At 60.5% G+C, this 18,997-nt stretch overlaps 1 protein-coding gene across 1 annotated transcript; it reads right to left on the bottom strand.

The window, feature by feature from the left end:
- Positions 1 to 832: 832 nt before the first annotated feature.
- On the bottom strand, positions 833 to 18,991 carry CRKL (CRK like proto-oncogene, adaptor protein). The gene is made up of 3 exons (XM_040251215.1): positions 18,561 to 18,991; positions 9,952 to 10,414; positions 833 to 3,193 (listed from the first exon to the last, which is right to left on the bottom strand). The coding sequence occupies exons 1-3, from the start codon at positions 18,869 to 18,871 to the stop codon at positions 3,059 to 3,061; spliced, it is 909 nt and encodes a 302-aa protein (XP_040107149.1). The 5' UTR covers positions 18,872 to 18,991; the 3' UTR covers positions 833 to 3,058.
- Positions 18,992 to 18,997: the final 6 nt, after the last annotated feature.

Genomic DNA, 18,997 nt, shown 5'->3' with positions numbered 1-18,997 from the left:
ATCCCTCCACCCACGGGCCTCGGGCCCTGGGCAGCCCTGGGCGCCCACCCCCCTTGGACCTGAGCTTCAACAGTGGGTTCTCCACTGTTTCCGTGACAGGAGGCAAGGGGCACAGGCTGCGCTGGGCTCCGAGACGGGGAGTCTGGGGCGCTGGTCTGATGGGTGTCCCCCGGGCAGCAGGCATGGATGAGGATGCCCCGATTTCTGCAGCCCCCATTTGGACACGAGCCTCACCCTCCTGCCAGGGAGCCTCAAGCGGGGCCAGGGTTTAGAGCCGCTGTGGGGTGGCAGGACCCAGGCCCTGACACCTGCCCACCCTGCGGGGAGGGAGCCCCACGTGCCGAGGGCTCCTGCCATGGGGAAACAGCCCTGCATCGCGTGCCCTCTCATGCTTCAAGGACTCTTCACAGGCGTCTCTGAGACCTGCTGCCTTCTGGGACCAGAGCCGTGCCCAGGGCAGGGGTCCTAGAGGCAGAGCGTGAGATGTCCGGGCACCCCCGCTTCTGGAGACCCCTTTCTGGAGGCTTCACCATGACACTGGGCCCTCCTGGCACACAAGTAGGGGCAGGGATGGCACGGGCTGCGGGCTGGAGGGCCATCAGGAGGCGGGAACCCCCAACCCCAGCTGGAGGCCAGACAGGGAGGCGCGGGAGGCAGCCGGGTCCCTGCCCTGCCCTGGGACGCTCCCAAGGCCAGGTTGAACATCAGACCTGCTCTGACCCTCTCAGCCCAGGCTCCCTGGGGGTGCTGGACCTGGAACCACCACGGGGCCCGGGGCCGCAGGGCGGGGGGGGGGTGGGGGGGGTGAGCAGACACCAACACACAGCAGGGCCACCAGCGGCGGTGCACGTTTATTGAGACAATGTACAGACAGGCCATGGAAACAAGGGTCTGAGGCTGGGACCAGCAACGCAAACGGATACAAAAATAAAAAGGCACCGATCTGTTAAGAAAAGACACTCCATGTATTCTAAGAATATAAGTCATTTAATACTGTTAATTTTATAGCACAAAATAAAACAAGCTATGATCCCCAAAAATAATTTTAAAAGCTTACACAGAAAGTATTATTGCCTGAAGTTTACGATCTTTAAGTTACAGGTCAAAGAGTCTGTGTTGTGCGGCTGTCACTGTAAAACACGCAGTGAGGGCCGTTGAGAGGCAAGGCCGCCGCTCCCCCTGCAGAACCCTGGCCTGGCTTGGGGGACCCTCCGCCGCGGGCGCACCCAGCCCCGGAGACGCGGGCCGAAGGCCATGGGGGAACCTGGGGTGTCTCGGGCTCCATGTGAGAGCATTCAGGACTCAGGACTCGTTTTAAGAGGTTAATGAACACAGTATTAAAGGATTAAATTATAAACCCCTACAGCATCCCTTTTCCAGGCGAGATGTTCACGCCCTCTGAGCACACGGCCCGGCTGTGGGGGCCCCTCCTGGGCTGTGTCTCCTGGTGGAGCGGGCGGGCAGGGGTCACGGGAGAGCCCACCCCAGGGTGAGCCCAGGGCCACGTCCAGTTGAGCTGCTGAGACACCCACAGTCCGGAGGGACACGCGCAGAGCAGGTCCCGGGGGCCGGCGCCTCAGGGGACTCCCGTCTCCTCCTGGTGCAGTCTTCTCAGACCCCCAGGGCCCGGCCCAGGGCGCGGCGGGCAGCCGTTCCGTGTGCTTAGTGTGAAAAGACGTTTCCCGGATTAAAAGCTAACAGGGTCAGAGTCTCAGAGGCCCTGCTTTGGCACCCGTCCAGAGTGCGCAGCTCTCAGTCGGCTCTGGGCTCCGAATCTCAGGGCGGCTGCGGAGACGGGCACCGGGTGAGGACGCAGCGCCTGTCAGCCCCAAGCAGAGGGCAGGGGTCCTGGCACGGCCACGCCACCGGCCACGGGTGAGGCAGCGGCTGGACTCCCAACAGGAGGCGGCGGCGATGGGCACCCAGGACGAAGACGTGGACCACAGAGACAGGGAGACCGGTGGCACCGGCCAGCCCCGACCGCAGAGCTGAGAGCGAGCCCGGAGAAACTGCTCCCACCCTCGTGACCCGACCCCGGGGTCGTGCCCCGGCCACCGCAGACTTGGGGGACAGGACTTCCCAGGCTGCAACCCCAGGCGGGGCTGGTTCTAGCAGAGGCCAGTCCTCACCGGGGCCCGCAGGCCACAGGGCCCGCATGGGGTTCCACCCGGCCGGCCGTGCGCTGTGGGATCGTGTGAACAGACCTCGAGTATCTGTCGGGGACACCGACCACAGGGTGGGCGCTGGCTCACCTCCCAGACCCGGGGTCTGACACGGTCGTGCTGGGGGGCAGCCGGCATCAGCACCCGCACCCTCAGGCGGCCAGGTGAGCGTGAGGCCAGGCAGAGCCGGGCTCGGTGAGTGGGCAACAGGCTCCGGAGTGAATCCAACTGCTGAGAAAACCCGGGCCATCCTTCCAGGGGTGCCTTCACGGAAAGGCCACTCCTCGGCCGGCAGACAGGGTGAGCTCCTGGCTCTGATGCCTTTGATGGTGTCGTCCGGAAGGCTGTGCGCACAGCGGGGGGAGGGCTCGGTGAACTCCAGACAGGGGGACCTCTGCCTCGGGGCCCCATCCCTCCTGCTCCCACGGGGACAGCAGCTCATCCCTGACCTCATCACAGAACCTAACCTGTTACTTAAACACCTCTTCAGAACAAACAGGTCTAATTAACGAAGCCTTCCCAAACCAAACCAAACAGAGGCAGGAGAGAAAGAAAAACCAAAAGCCAGACGTGGAGAGTGTAGGGCAGCGTCCCTCTCCTGAAGAGTCCGCGCTCCGCTCGCCCCTGGGCACAGCCCTGCCACCGCGCGTCCGGGCCAGGGGGCACCTTCTCGCCCCCGGGCGCCTCCACCAGTGTTTCCAGTTTATGAACCAACGACTCTACGATCAGCTACTCTGTGACGACACGACTATGATGCGCTGCGGGCAGCCCCGAGCGCGCCCGGCGGGGCCGCCGCTGCAGAGCCGAGGCGGGCAGCGCGGGGCCTGCCCAGGGGGGCTTCCCCAGCGGGAGGAGACAGACGGGCAGAACGGGCAGCAGGTGCGGGGCGGCGGCGGTCACTCGCTCTCGTCCGGGTTCTGGGGGTCGATGATCTTGACGTGCGTGAAGGGGAAGAGCCCTTTGCGCCCGTTCACCTCGCCCTCCCACTGGCCGTTGATGTTCATCCTCGTGACCTTCACGATGTCACCCACCTGCCGGGGAGAAGGGGGACAGAGTCAGTGCTTCCTCCAAAAGCCACACCCACAGACGGCGCCACTGAAGGGTGACTCTGTTCTCAGGACTTGCTGTCTCCCGGGCGCTACGGCGGGGACCGCGAGCATGCACAGCCCCCAGGACGGGCTCTGACGCGGCCCCTGCCCGGTCTGGCTGCCGCCGCCAGGGGACAGCCACCACCCGGATCTTGGAACAGAGCCCACAGAGGAAGCACAAAGCCCTCTGGCAGCCTGCTCTGGGGAAAGGCACGGCTGCCAGCAGGAACCCCACTCAGCCAGCAGCCAGGAGCCACAGGGCTGCTCTGCCGTCAGGGGGCAGCAGCTCTCTGGTGGGCACCCCCATCGGCCACAGGCCCACAGGCTGCGAGGAGGCGCGGGGGTCAGGCGGGGCCTCAGCCTCGTGGATGCTGTTTACGAAGCCGTCGTCAGAGGCAAGCGTGGGTGCTCCCGCTTGGCTGGCTGCTCACCGGGTCCATCTGCCCCGTGTCTGACGGAAGGTCCCCGAAGAGAAGGGCCAAGGGTAAAACACCTCGCTCGCCACTCGCCCCAAGGACGCTCCGAAACGAGTTGGTGGTGGAGCGAGCGTGAGGCTGCGTAGCCTGCTCACGGTGTTTCCAATGTTCTCTGCCCCCTGGAACAGGCACCCCCCTCGACTGCCTTCTTCATTCTGGTAGTTCCCAGCTTTTTACGAAACCACCTTGTATTATTTCATTTGGGAAAAGGCACCTCCTGCTAAAGCTACTGGGCGAGCCAGCTAGCTGCTGGCCTCAAGTGACCAAGGGCCCAGGGTTGCCAGGTGGAGTGAGGAGCCCCTCCGCCACGGCGCCTGAGCACAGGGCCCCTGGTGGGCAGACCCACAGATGGGAGGACGCCTCTGGAACAGCCACCTGCATGACTGCACGTCCAGGGCTCACAACGCAGTGACCGCACCTAAACCAACGCAGGGCGTCTCGGCTGAGGAATAGCGCGCGGCGCAGGGGCGCTAACTGCAGGCGCTCCCAACCTGTGAAGAGCTCCTAAAACCCAGCAACAAAAGGCAAACAGACCGATTTAAAAATGAGCAAAGGTCCTGACCTCCATCTTCCCAGAGAAGGCAGGAAAATGGCCCAGAGGCCCAGGGAAAGAGCCTTCCAGTGACTGACAGTCAAGAGAGTCACAGCCACGCGCTGCCACCTCACAGCCCTCCGGGCGGCTGTGGTGACTCTCAAAAGAAGGAGAGCAACAGGTGCTGCTGAGGCTGGACTGCAAGCCCGGCCAACTGCTTGTGGGGCTGGAGGCCGCTGCAGGAACCAGCCTGGCTGACCTCAGCAGCCCAGCAACGCCTGCTGGGCAGGTTCCCTGGAGAACGGCCAGGCCTTCCCCGCGGGCTCAGGCGGTAAAGAATCCATCCGCCTGCAACACCGGAGACCCAGGTTCCATCCCTGGGTCAGGAAGATTCCCTGGAAGAGGAAACAGCAACCCAATGCAGTCTTCTTGCCTGGAGAATCCCACGGACAGAGGAGCCTGGAGGGCTACAGTCCATGGGTTCGCAAAGAGTTGGACACGACTGAACGACTTTCACTGGAGAACTGGAGACAGGTATTCACAGAAAAAAGCCTGCGTGGAGACGTTCGTCATGCCGTCCTCAGCAAGAGGAAGGCGGGACCGATGCTCATGACCGTGGTCTCGTGAACGGGCACACGGCGCGTGCCGTCTGCTCAGAGCGTTGTGCTGGGCCATAAAGAGAACGAAGATACTCACTGCAACACGAGCCTCTGTGAAGTGAGGCAGACGCAAAGGCAGACGCCCCGCTTTCATGAGGCATCCAGAACTGGCAGACCCACAGAAGAGAAGGTGGGCCGGAGGCTGCCAGGGCGAAGGGCACGGGTGGGGCACTCCTGCCCGACGGTTACAGAGTTTCTGTCCGGGGCGATGGAGAGGTTTCGGGACAGAGTGGTGAAGGCTGCACGGCGCTGCACGGTCAATGCCGCTGAACTGCACCCTTAGCACCGGCAATCTGTTACGCGAAGTGTGTGTGTGTGTGTGTGTGTTCAGTCGTGTCTGACTCTTGTGACCCCCCACAGACAGCAGCCCACCAGACTCCTCTGTCGATGGTATTTTCCAGGCAAGAATATGGGAGGGGGTTGCCATTTCCTTCTCCAGGGGATCGTTGCAACTCAGTAAAAACATGAGCGATGTAACGTGCCAAAGCCCAATGGGTTGTGCACGTTACGTGGGTAAACTGTAAGGTGTGTGGATTTCACCTCAGTAAAGCTGCTGCAAGAAACACCGTGGGCTGAGTCCTGGCTCTGCCCCGCACCCACACGAGACCGTCAAGCTCGAGCTCGAAGTGCATGAAGCAGGGCGGCTGTAAGCGTCACCTCGTGTGCCCCTGAAGCCCCGGCGGGCACAGCCCCTGCACAACAGCTGTGGCCACAGACGGAGACCGCGGCCCGCACGGTGAGCGTCTGTGTGGCCTGGAGCAGGGCCCTGATTTCACGGCCTCTCACCCTGCTCACGTGTGAAGAGAGGGGAACACTCTTCCTCAGTTCACAGCTCAGTGAGAAAACGCTGTGCCAGGAGAGACTGCTGCCTCAGGGACAGGTCCCTAAAGCCGGACGCTGGGAAGGACCATGACTCAACGTCAGTGAGAGGGTGCAGGCGGCACCTGGGGGCACCCTGCCAGGCCGCGGCGGCGGGGGGTGTGCTGAGATGCCCGACGGGCCTCCCATTGCAGACCCGTGTCACTGGGCGTCCAGGAACGGCACCCGGGCCTTGGACACAGAGAAGCCAACTCAGAAGGTTCTGAGACCAGATGCAGTCCAGCGTTGAGGGGTTTTCAAATGGGGGGCAGACAACCCAATAGATGCCAACACGGCAACTGAGAGGACCCGAGGGGAGCGAGAGCAGGCTTCCCGGGCACGCAGGTGAGCTTGCGCAGAGTGCCCGATGAAGGGCGTCCTTCTGCCCCTCCAAGGACGGGCGGCCACGGGCTGACGGAGCCTGCTGGCAGGCAGGACAGGCCCGTGCAGGCCACCTGCCACAGAGAATTAAATACATCATGGGACACTGGCGTCCTGACCAAGCGTCAACCTTCTCAGTTTTTGCTCCAACAGGGATGATGGCAGATTCTGTAAAACATTCACAGTGAGCTTGAGACCACACCTGGACAAAGTTCTGGACACAATTAGCAAACAGGTGGTTTATGAGGATTCAGGGGAGATGGGTCTGGAAGGCTGCATGCGCTCAGCCAGGGCCAAGCTGCACCAGAGCTCCCTGTCCTTTCCTAGAAGCGGGCTCTGATCCGGAGGGGCGCAGAGGAGGCCGTGGGTCACACGCCTGTGAAACCTGCAGTTAACGTGAAGCCACACGACATCACCAGGACTCGAGACCAGAACCCTCAAGAGGGACAGCTGGAGGGGACACACTGAGGTCCGAACCCCTGGTGAGGCAGGGACAGAGTGAGCTGGTCTCCAGGCGGGGGCCTCCGGACCGTCCACACGGGCAGAGCCGGTGCCACGAGACTGTCCCGGGCTCCTCGAGGACCGGCCCCTGTGCCCCCCGAGCACCTGGTGAGCCCCTGCTGTTGGACGGAGGTCCAGAGGAGTCCACGGTGAGGCTGAGGGCTGCTGTGGGGACCGCAGCCCCAGGCAGACGGGCACGCGCCAAGCCCTTCTGGGGGCCCCTCAGAGCTGTGGCCCCGCTCCGTCCCGAGGCCCTGCGGACCGCAGCCCCCAGCCCTCCCGCCACCACTCCCTGAGGCCCGTTCAGACCCGGACACACTGAGTGCGCCCGAGCCAGGCACAGCTCCGAAGGACTAACAGATCCCTTCCCTTTCGTTTCAGGTCGGGAAAGCTGGAATACGGGCGTGTGAGACTGCTATCTTTCCAGGGAGACTCGAGCGTCTGCCCCCAGTTACTTAGCCTGGCCCTGTGACACAGCAGCAGCTGCGTCCAAGCGTTTGTCTTTGGCCCAACACCCAGCACTCCCCCCAAGCTGCAGCCACGCAGGTGTGTCCTCCTGTTCCCGCAAGCGCCTGCTCTGCCCGGAATGCCTCGTCCCACTTTACCCAGTCAGCTTCTGGTCACGCTTCAAAACTCAGTTCAAGGGTCACCTCCTGCAGGAAGCCCTCCCAGACCACACCCCCACCTTCCCAGCTGCTCCCTCCGTCTCTCGGGCCGACTCCATATCATCAGCTCACTCACCCACAGCTAGCTGCCTCCAAACTTTCGACAGGGGCAAGCTCCTCGGTGGCAGGACCCGACACTCTAAGGCACCCCTCAGAGCTTGGATGCGTGACTGGATGCATAAGGAACCACCGTGTACCATTCTGCTTGGAGGTGTAAGAAGCGTGTCCGAGACCGCAGCCGGGGCAGCCGCTGGGTCAGAGGACACAACTCGGGCTGCCGGTGAGCTTGGAGCGGCCCCGGGGCCCCTGTTCCAAACACTCTCTTCCACCAAGGATCCTTCTTCGGAAAGGCCAACCCTGCTTCCCTGGAGCCCCTCCAGCCCTGCTCCATCAGGCATGGGAGGTCCCGCTTCAGACTGAATCCCAAGGGGCAACAGAACCAAGTGTCTGATCAAAGCCTTCTCTTAAGACAGTGCTTTACGGGCAGGAATGTTCTTTCAAAGTCAAGTTTCATAGAAAAAGCGTGAACTAATTCGGGCAGTGAAGTTCACCTGCAGCCGCCGCCACAGCAGCTCAGCGGGAGCAGCGCCGCCTCCATCCCGGTGCACCCTGTCCTACTTGCCTCACTTTCCTATTTTAACTTTACTGCTTTTCCTGGCGGCCTAATTGTAAGGGCCTCAAGAGGGTCCCCAACAGGCACCAGTTTTAGAAGATGAGGCAGCTCACAGAACGCTTCTTTACGGCCCGGCCCGGAGCCCCGTGTAAACGCATGGAGCAGCAGGACCTGGAGAAGGGCCCCTTCCTGGTCCACGACGCCCTCTGGGTGGACCAGCGAAGGCGGCCGGGCGGGCGGCGGCGGCACCGGGAGCCCGGGGCGTGCAGGCCTGTCTCTGGGGCCCGAGGCTGGAGGAGCGGCGTCACGGCTGTGAACACAGCTGGTCTCACAACGAGCTTCCTTCTCCCCACTCTGGTCTCCCCAGGGCCCGTCTACGCATCCACTCCCCCAGCTGCAAGCGGCCCCCTCTACAACCCCCTACCCCACGGAACAGAGGGGATGGGGTTTCTACACTGCACGCCTTCCAGGCAGACACCCTCAAGGGAGTGTGGCTTTAAGCCCTGGCTCAGGTGAGAACCCAGCTCCTGACTTCCTTTAGTGGCCTGGCATTCTGACTGGGAGCCTGGACTCCCGCTCACCCGTGTGCCGATGGCCCGCTGCACAACACAACCCTGAACCTAGCTCCCAGCGCCCCTGGGGGGCTGGGGGTGCTCGCAGAGCAGCCTGTCGGCCCAGCCGGGGCAGTGGGGGCCTCCCTGCCTCCTGTCCGGCCCTTCCTAGGAAGGGTCAGAGGGCCCGGGGCTCTTCCCTTCGGGTCAGCATGAGACGGAGAAGTCACCTCGGGCTCTGAACCAAGCCTCCAGGTGAAGTTCACTGGGTAACTCTTGGTCCAAAACACCTGAGGATAACCAGTGAGAAAAAGCAGGGAAACCAGGGCTCCCACTGAACCTGCGGGCAGGCTGCGAGGAAGCAGCAGGCCACCTGCCCCGCGGTGGCCTCGGGGTGAGCGCACGGCTCTGCGGGAGCTGCGGCTCAGGGCCTCCACACGCGCACGTGACCACACGCCGATCCTCACACTGAGTGGTTCACGAGTTATCAGCAAACGGAGGCGTGAGGAGCTGCAGCTCCAAACCCCAACTCTAGGACGGGGTCCGCAGGCCCGCCACGGCGTCTGCGTGCACACGGGGCGCGCTGGGCGCACTGATGTCTCACCAAACTCCTTCCTCCTGCAGTTTAGCCCCCCCAACACACACCTCTTTGTGTTTTGACAAGCCACAGTCATACATTACGCCTTGCAGGAGCCTTTGTCCTCTTATGAGGCAATTCACAATTAGTTAGAGGAACAGGACTCGGTGATTAAAACATTAAAGTTCTCTTTCAGGCTGTTATAATTTACAAAACCTCAAGGAAGTGAAGCCTGAGACACTGAATCGTCCTTCCCCTGCCCAGCTGAAGAGGAGTCCACATTTATTCCCATTTCTCAGCTGCTTACAACGTTAGAAACGTGGAGCTGCGTGTCCACCTGTGTGCTGATTTCATCTCTAGGGTGTGGGTCTTTCTTAACCATTGTCTTCCCTCACTGCCTGGACAAGGAAACGGCAACCCACTCTGGTACTCTTGCCTGGAAAATCCCATGGACAGAGGAGCCTGACAGGCTACAGTCCACGGGGTCACAGAGTCAAGACACGACTGAGCGACTTCACTTCCTCACTGCAAAGAAAACCAACTGTTCTGAGAGCACACCTGAGGCTCTGGAAGCAGAACTCAGCCAGGCAGCTACCGTGGGGGAAGCGGACGGGGAGGACTCTGAGCCACGTGGGACCCTCACGCGGGTCTTCACGGGCACTCGGCTCTCATCCCCGTCAGTTAACCTTAAATGAGCAGTCTTGGCCTTACAGAGACAAGATTACAGACAACACTGAGGAAACTTCCTGGCGGTCCGGACTCCGCGCTGTCGTTGCTGAGGGCCTGGGTTCAACCCCCAGTTGGGGAGCTAACATCCCCCAGGGCCATAGCCAAACCCCAGAAAACCCAAGGGTCAAAGCCCCAAAGACCCAGCCGGGCAGCCTTTACCTCTAAGGCCAGGGCGGTCTTGTCGTAAGCACAGGGCACGCGTTTCTGAATTGCTTTCGCAAAGACAGGTCCGTTCTGTGTGGACGGCAGGGGGCTGACCGCGGCCCCGGGGGCGCCGGCGGCCGGCGGGGGCGCCGTGGTCTGCGGCTGCGCGTAGGCGTGGGCGGGCTCGGGGACCCCGTAGCTGTTGGAATTCCTGTTCCCGGGCTTGCCCTGGGCCGAGGCCCGCACGAGCTTCTCCACGTAGGGCACGGGGATCATCCCCACCCGGCCGTCCTTGTTCCGGGCACTCCACCACTGCTCCTCCGGCTTCTCGATGATCACCAGGACCTCGCCCTTCTTAAAGGGCAGGTCCTCGGCGTCGTTCCCAGGGAAGTCGTACAGAGTCCGCACGTACTCCAGGCTCTCCTCCGCGGTGGGCAGGCTGGGTGCGGACACGGAGCCCACCGGCGGGCTGGGGTACCTGCAGGGGGAGAGAAAACCGCTCTGAGAGGAGACTCACTCTGTACCAGCGTCTGCCAAGCTTGTAAGTAACTAACGACTTCCTCCCCTCTCCGCGTCTCACTGAGAGGGCCCTGTGCCTGACTGACTTTCTGGAGTCTGTCCTGACCAGGGCGCCTGCGCCCGTGTCTCACAGGACCCTCTCGTTTACACGCGCAGACGCCTGGCCTTTAAAAAACCCCCACTAAGTGCAGCTGCGCCTTCCTGAGGCCCGGCACGATCACCACACACTCCTCCTGGTCCTCACCTAGGGCTGGCGTCCTGCACACTTCCCCAGGCACCCAGAGAGAAGACGACAGGGCCCTTCAGGCCCCTCAAAATACAAAAAAGGGAAAAGGGAGTCTGTGCTTGCGTTACAAAAAAAGGAAAACAAAGAAAAACCACCACCCTACTGCATCCCGGATGGGAATCACCATGCGAGCCCCACGTTTGCACAGACAAGCTCAGAGGCGCGCGCCCTGCGCTGAGCACCACGGGCCTGGCCGGCTCAGAGCTCCTGGGAGCCAGCCCCGCAGGCAGGAAGCCCCTGGGGTGGGTCAGAAAAGCAGCCTCCTCCTTCTGTCCCCTCCTGGAACGCCCCTTCCTCAGGAGAAACTCAGAGGTCTCCTTCCACCTAAAGAGTGTCTGGAAAGTTGCAAATACACGATGTTTGGGGAAAAACTATTTTGCCGTGAGCAACTGCCCCCCCGCCCCACCTAGCTTTTCTGAAGCCCAAGCTACTTGAGTAACTTCCCCCAGCGTCTCCGCCTCTCGGGGGGTGCGGCTTGCACAGCTGTCTCCGGGCGGGGGCGAGTGCTAGGACAGGACACGCTGCTGACCCACTGACTGGCAGTGTGTCCCCCGAAGGGGGCGGCCTTTCCCTTCCTGCCCCAGTCAATGACCTGAGAAGCTGTTTCACAGGACAACATCACAACATGGCCTCCTACACTGAACGATTCTAATTTATAGAAACGTTTCCTTTAAAAAAAAAAAAAAAGTGTCAACGTGTTACAACAGCAAAAAAAAAAAAAAAGGAAAACGAAAGAGAGCAAGTCCCCGGCCGCTGCCCTAAGGAGGCCAGTCGCCCCGCCCACTGTCCGTGCCCGCGCCCGCTCGGGCGGCTTTCCTGCAGCGCGGCCCCTCCACCGCGCCTGCCCTCGGGTGCCTGCTGCAAGCGAGCCCCCGCGTCCGGACGGTCCTGTCTGTCCCCGTCTCCGACACCATCACACACTGCTGCATGTCATCTGCCTGGACATGCTCCTGGTAAAGCCCCGGTCCCCGCGTTAAACACACCAACATTCTCAGGGGCCTCAGGACACTCCGCCACACCACCCTCCAGAGCGCAGTCAGGACACCTCGGTGCTGGCGGCGAGCAGCCTGATGAAACACCTCCAAGGCCTCATTACTTGAGACCCTGCCAACTGAGGGGGAAACTGCTTAGCGCCAGCACCTCTGAGAAAGCAGCAGGAGCGGCCTCGGTGAGGAAGCGCTGACACCACGGCTGCGGCGCGGGCTGCGGCCTCCTCACGGCGTCCTCGGGTGGGTGCGCCCGGCACGTGGCCCCAGAGCCCTCACTCCTGCGGGCCGCAGCGCGAATGAGCGCTGTGACAAGTGCCCAGCTGGCTCCTCCCTCCCAGCCCCCCAACGCACACCCCTGCTCCTATCTCAAGGGCCAGAGGTTCTGTGAAAGTTTTCACCAAACCTCAGCGACTTTACCAAGAGTGCTCAGCTCCACAGCAGACGCGCTGAGGTTTTTACTGTCTACACAGTTCAAAGTGAGAAGCAGGGAGTCCCACAGCACAGGGCCTGAGGACGCCAGAGCAGCTTCAGCGAGGTTAGCACTAACGCCATCCATCTACCCAGGGACCCGCTGGCTCTACTAAGAGCTCAGGGGACAGACAATGAATTGAAGCCAAGCTCCTGCTCCCAAGACTGCAAACGTCATCCTGGCAGACTGGAAGGGAGAGGAGAGCACACGCCATCCACGCCCCGACAGAGGCTGACAGGGTCAGGCTCCGCGGAGGGTCAGGAGACGGGCCAGCAGTGCTGCGCAGACACCAGCCCCCGGGCGGCCGGCGGAGCAGAGCCCGTCCGCACCGCACAAGACGCCCCAGACGTGCGCTGGGTCCCTGGGTCGGGAAGGCCCCCTGCAGAAGGAAATGGCAGCCCACTCCAGTACTCTTGCCTGCAGAATGCCACGGGCAGAGACGCCTGGCGGGCTGCAGTCCACGGGGCTGCAAAGAGTCAGACCCGACTGAGTGCGAAAGACCTTGTGGAAGGCGGGCTTACAAAGGTGCTGGTTCTCCACCGGGAAGAGGCTGCAGACCGAGGGTCCAGAGGCGCCCCCTGCGGGCTCCCCATAGCTGCTGGCTGGCTGGTCCTGGGCCAGACGACCAGGCCCTCCCCGCGCAGCTGCAAAGGGCCGGTGCCCCGTGAGTCCACCAGCTACCTGTGGCCTTGCCAGAGCTTTTCACAGAGCCCTTAAGCAAGCCCACGAAGGCTCTTAGCGCCAAAACACTGCACAAAACCCATCAGTTTGGCAGAGGGCTCCGCAAACCACAGCCTGCAGGCCCACGGCCGGTCCAAGCGGGCGGGCTGGGCCGGCTTCAGGGCCCACACAGCTGACCAGCAGGCCCTTCCCCGAGGAGGTGTCGCCGCTCACAGCGGGCTCAGACACAGGCCACGCCACAGACCCCGAGAACCAGGAAACAGCAGCGGAACCAGCTCCCGCGCCCCGTCCTTTCGCAATCTGTCCCGTGACCAGGACCGTAAGCGGTGCCCGGCACACACAGAGCCCCAGGCGCAGACCGCAGCTCCCTGCGGAGGCCGGAGGACGCACCTCAGGCGACTGCGGGCCGGCCGCCACCTCCAGGGAAAAGCTGCACGCGCAAACCACTCAAGCATCTTCAGCCTTAACTACGTCCCTGGGGGCTCAGAGGTTAAAGCGTCTGCCTCCAATGCGGGAGACCGGGGTTCGATCCCTGGGTGGGAAAGATCGCCTGGAGAAGGAAATACCCACTCCAGTGTTCTTGCCTGGAGAATCCCAGGGACGGAGGAGCCTGGTGGGCTGCAGTCCACGGGGTCGCAGAGAGTCGGACACGACTGAGCGGCTTCAAGTTCAAACAGCAAAGCGAAGCCGTCAACTGGCAGGACAGACTTTCAGAGGCCCCGGGGTGACCAGATACGGAGACTCCGATTCCTGCGGCCGTATGAAAGATTCCACAACAAAACGGTGGAAAACAGAACAATGTACAAGAACCCATTCCAGGGAGACTGGCGACACGGCCGTCCAGGCAGAGCGCTCCGGGCTGGACCCCCACATCCCGCTCCTGCGCCCCCGGCTCTCACTCTGCGCCCCCAGCTCCTCCGCGGGCTCTGCCGCTTCCACCTGGGCTCAGACCCAAGTCTGTCTGCTTAGCCGTGACAGCCCCCCAGAAGCCGAGCCCTGCCCGGCCCCCCGCTGCACGCCCGGGTCCCTGCCCAGCCCTGCTTCTCCTCTCTCACCTGAGGCGCCGGCCAAGCAGCCCGAGGCCACACCTCTCGCCTCCCATCCAAGCGGCTTCCTCCTGGGTTCCCCAGGCGGGGGACCTCAGTCCAGCTTCTCACGCTCCCTTCTCCCGTGACAGCGCTGAACCCACGCCACACTCCAGACTCTCCCCACCTGACCCGCTCGGAGCAGGCTGACGCCGACAAGCCTCTCTGAAAGACCCTGGCGCGCGCGCGCCGCTGGACGCAGGCGCCAAGTGCAGGCCTGTCGCAGCTGGGCACCTTCCTTCAAGCCTGCGGAGCCCCGTTCGCAGCAACCCCAGCAGCCCTTCCGACTCTCCCCCCAGCCCTCGCCCTTCAGGAGCCACTCCACAGAGCACCTTTCTTCCAGGCCCTGCCTGACCCCCGGCTGCCCATCCACGGCGCTCTCAGGGAGCTGAGCTTGTCGGCAAGGTCACGGTTTACTTCCAGGACGAGACTGGAGTCCAGTGTTGCGCTCTGGGACGGAGCAGGCCTCAAGACACTGAAATTCCTGCTAAAACTAAAACGCCACAGACACAGGGAAGCCTCTCGCCCAGGTCCCGGTAAGTCTGTTCCACAGACAAGGCCCGTGTGCCACCCGGCCTGCTGCCAGGCCCCTTCGCCTCAGCACGGCCACCATCCCAGACGGAGGACCCATCTGAACTCCCACTAACAAAGCACTGCCCCCCTTTACTTCTCAGAAGGAAAACGCGGTTGCCCGAGTGAACCTCAAAAATAATCCAGTCCAACTGTTCAGATCAAGGGAAGCATTCTTATATAAAACGTTCTCTGAATCCAAGTCTCAAACGAGAGAAAGGTCACAGGTCAGACGGCTGTCAGCGCTCGAGGCGCCACGGGGACAGAATTCCCGCCTGGCTGAGGTTCCATCCAGCGTCACAACAGTTCTGTTCCCATCTAAACTGAACTTAGGGGATTTAAGCTACCGGTAAGAAGAAACTCAAAGGTTATCCATAGCGCCGAATTCTAGGTTAACTGCAATCAGTTACTGCTCCTCTCCTACCTGCTACTCCTAATTACAAGTCCAAATGCTCCCGTAGACACCCAGGTTGCGGAGAAGGCGTGGCCTCTGCCAGGCAGGTGTGAGCGTCCCCTCTGGGCAGGCGCTCAGGTGAGGCTGGGCATCCTTTCTGGCCCTCGCACAGCTGCTGCCTGTATCAGAGGACGTGGTCCTTAAAGTCAGCATCCAGGAAGCTCCAGAAGGGCCTGACAGGGAGTGCTGAGCAACGTCAGATCTGTACTACCAGAGCGTGCTCTGAGCAACGTCAGATCTGTTATTCCCAGAGTGTGCTATGAGCAATATCTATTGAGTTAAAAAAAAAAGGGGGGGTGGGGGGTGGGGAGGTTCCTCTATGAGTCAACTTGCCTCTGTTTTTTCCATCTTTGCTTCTCATGATTTTCCTCCCAGTCATCATATAGCTACATAAGCTAGAATTGGAAAATTTTTAAGTGAAGCAACCTATGCAAAGCACACTTGCAATTTTCTAAACCCGGGAAAATGTACTGTCTCTAACCCTAACCCACTCAGAAACAGGACCCTGTTGTTGAACTGGAAACAGCCTCTATTAAAACAGAAAGAAAAACCCAGTAGCACTCACCTGAACACTAAAAAGAACTTAACAGAATCTTAGAGGTGTTTATCCTCAAGTAAGATGGAGGTGAAAAGTGTCTGTTTATCACACAAGTTTTAATCTACAAGTTGCACCCATGTGTGGAAAAAGACTCCTTTAAAATCTGTCATTGAAAAATCAAAAGCCACTGGCACATCTTTTGTGTTTAAATGTAAAACCCAAGACGGGAGTGGACAGTGCAACTCAAAAGGCAAAATTAACAAGATAATCCAGAGGACAGACAGCCACAAATACACCGAGTCATCTGTCTCTTCCTTTCTCCTCCCCGCGCCCCCTCCCATCAGCAACTATCTCCAAACCACAGCCGTCCATCAGTCCCGTCAGCCAGTCTACGTAACGTCTCTACTACAGATGGACACACGGACGGACAGCTCATCAACCGTCCTCATCGTGACCTGGACTGCAGTAATGGCCCAGGTCACTTCCTGACTGCAAACTACCCCCCCTGGCACCCCGCTTCCTTCCTCTGACCAGCTGCCTCTGCACAGCCACACCCCTGGCACCGCCGGCTCCCCACCCTGGGCTCCCCTTTCAGCTTCACCCCTGCTCTGACCCTACTGCCTCAGGTCAGCCCCGCCTACTAGACCCCCGGCCTACACGCACTTTCTTCACAACACCGACCAATGCTGTCTTTTACTTAAATCTCTACTTTCCAGCCTGTCTCCTTACTGACATCTAATGCCCATGACGGAGAAAGCATGGGATCCCTTTCTCCCAGTACGTGTCAGGATAAGAACGTACACTGTGAAGTTCGGGGGCGTCCCTGTGGTGCAGTGGTTGAGACGCCAGCTGCCACTGCCAAGGGCTCAGGTTTGGTCCCTGGCCAGGGACTTCGGCTCCCACACGCTGCACGGCCAAAAAAGAGCAAGCTACTCCCCCAACCAAAAAAAAGAGAAGATCAGTCCTTAAATTCTGAGGAAGCCATTAAGTCGTCACTTTTTACTGAGCAAAATGAACTCCCCAAAAGAACTATTAGCCAAAGTGCAGAAGCTCTGGCTTCAGGAGCTCAGTTCTGAGGCCTAAAAGAGCCTAACCACTTTATCCATCCTGCCTGGGGCATGAAAGCACATGGCCCTGATTTCTGCATTTGGCCAAAGCTGGCCTGGCCTTGTCTTCTACGCTAGGTGAGTAATAAATACATCACACAGATCCGTGGATCCCTGGCTCAGGGAGAGGCAATCCAGATTCAGTGTAACGAAGTAAATCCTGCCGGGATCTAATTCACCTGGCGCAGTGGCAGCCCTCGGAGACACCAGGGGAAAGGAAAAACTCGACGGCAGCAGGACGCCCCGGGGCAGAGGGGCGGAGAAACACGCCAAGCTCAACTCGAGGCTGGCGCAGCGTCAGGGAAAGGCCCCAACGGCAGGGAGGCGCGGCCCAGGTGAGGGGCGGGTGGGGCCCGAGCAAAGGTCCTCAGGCGTGAGTGGGTGTGTAGCGCGGGCTCCCTGGAGGCAGCGGGATCCGGGAAGCAGCACGAAGGGGAAGCCGGGGGTCGCGTCTGTGGGCACTGGGAAGCCAGGGCCGCGCCCCTTTCTCTCCACCCAGAAGGGGCTCGAGTCGCTCCCTCAAGGCTGCAGCGAGGCGCGCGGTGAGGCTCAGTCCGTGCCTGAGAGGAGCGCTCAGCCACCTTCCCAAGCTAGAAGAGCCAGTTATGCGAACGCATTTAAAGTCTCACCGCTGCGGGTGCTGAGAGCCCCTCCAGCCCCTCACACCAGAATCCCATTGTGCTGAATGCTGCCTCTAGCTACCAGGCTCTTCGGGGACCGGAGGCTTCGCCACCCAGACTCGCAGCGTCTAGGTCTTTGTTCTGCAGTATCTGATTTATAATCCCTTTCTCCCAGCTTTTAAAGTCCATTTAGTTCAGCAGTTAGTCTCCTAGTCAACTACACCATGAGGGCTTTATTTCCTCTCTAGCTCTAGTCCACAGAAGCATCCAGTGTGTACTCCTTTAATATGACAGCGTCTAATGTTCAGAGCTGAGACTACTATCTTGTCAGCAGATCTATAAAGTCAGAAACATCTCACCCTGAAAAAAAATCTGTATTAGCACCCTGTCCTTTTTAAGCAGATGCTTAAAAAGATCAATACCTTTTATTTTTAAAACCCTAGGCCATCTCTTTAGCTCAAGTTTTGCATAATTTACACAAAAGAAGCCTCGAGAAAAATATTAAGGCAAATAAGCAAATGAAAAAGGGATGCCTAATGCTCAGTGTCACTCTGGGTTGTTTTAAAATAGATACTAAGTCATTCAACTCAATACAAAAAGTACATCTGAAATTCAACTAGGGTAGAATCTTAAGTGGAGTGTCATTCAAAATTTCTTCTTAGTAACATTCTAGACTCATTCCACCTTGGAATTTAACCAAATGGATTTCCAGTCCAATAAGGGCCCAGCTTGGGGGAAAACTATAAAAAAAAAAAAAAAAATTCCTCGTTCAAGCCAACCTCTTTTACAGTATTTTCAGTTAATGTATTATAAAATAGACGCCTGGCTTGTTTCAACCCTGGCACCAGGCTATCAATATATGGCCCTGATATTTCACAGTTAGAGGCATTTTGTTTCTAACTGCGAAGGCATTTTCATCTCTCGAGTTTCCAAAGGCTGCAGTCCAGGAGGTCCAACCCTGGAGTTCAGAGACCTTGAAAGGTGTGCAAACTCGGGGAGGGTGGGGTGGGGGGGGTGGGGGGGGGGGGGGCAGGGAGGGACCCGCGGGGCGGGGAGCCGAAGAGTAGCTTCAGATTCTCAATCCGTGGCCCCAAACCGGCTTCGAGAACCGGTAACAACACCCTGCTTCAGCAGGTAGTTTGCACTGGGGACGTGACGAAGGGCAAAAGGCGCCCCTTTCCTACCTGGGCGCCCGCAGCTCAGCCCGCCGGGTCAGACGCACCGCCCTCGGCCGCGGCGCCCCGGGATCGCGGCGCCGCGCGCAGAGCTCGCCGCCCGCCGCCCGCGCCCCCCCCACACCCGCGCACCTGGGCGCCGGCTCGATGAGCGTGGTGGTGTCCAGGTAGTGGATCTTGTAGAACTCCAGCAGGGCCGGCAGGTGGTCGAACTCCTGGTCGCCGATCTTGAAGCGGCGGTTGGGCAGCGAGTTGATGATGTAGTGGGAGACGCGCGAGTTCTCGGACACGGACAGCACGTAGTCCCCCGGGCAGGTGGAGGAGTCGCGCACGAGGAACACGCCGTGGCGCTGGCCCTGGAGCCGCGTCTGCGCCTCCTGGCGGGACACGGGCCCCATGTACCAGGCCGAGCGGTCCGAGGAGTCGAACCTGGCGGAGGACATGGCGGGGGCCGGGCGGGCCGCGGCTGGCTGCTCTCGCCTGCGCTGGGGACGCTCCGCCCGCGGCGGCTGCGGGCCGACCGGGCCTCCGGCTCACGCGCGCCTACAGGGCGGCGCCCGCGCCTTCCT

This window comes from Oryx dammah, unplaced genomic scaffold, assembly GCF_014754425.2.
Source record: "Oryx dammah isolate SB20612 unplaced genomic scaffold, SCBI_Odam_1.1 HiC_scaffold_12, whole genome shotgun sequence".
Taxonomy (NCBI): Eukaryota; Metazoa; Chordata; class Mammalia; order Artiodactyla; family Bovidae; genus Oryx; species Oryx dammah.
The sequence above is the reverse complement of the archived record's forward strand: the minus strand, read 5'-3'. Positions and strand labels throughout refer to the sequence as shown.

Bases quoted from the DNA above. Each gene is read 5' to 3' on its own strand.
- CRKL (XM_040251215.1), bottom strand. From the start codon at position 18,871: ATGTCCTCCGCCAGGTTCGACTCCTCGGACCGCTCGGCCTGGTACATG. The intron at 10,415-18,560 runs GTGCGCGGGTGT...CTCCCCCTGCAG, and splicing joins CTCATCGAGCCGGCGCCCAG to GTACCCCAGCCCGCCGGTGG. The intron at 3,194-9,951 runs GTAAAGGCTGCC...TCTCCCCGGCAG, and splicing joins AGACCGCCCTGGCCTTAGAG to GTGGGTGACATCGTGAAGGT.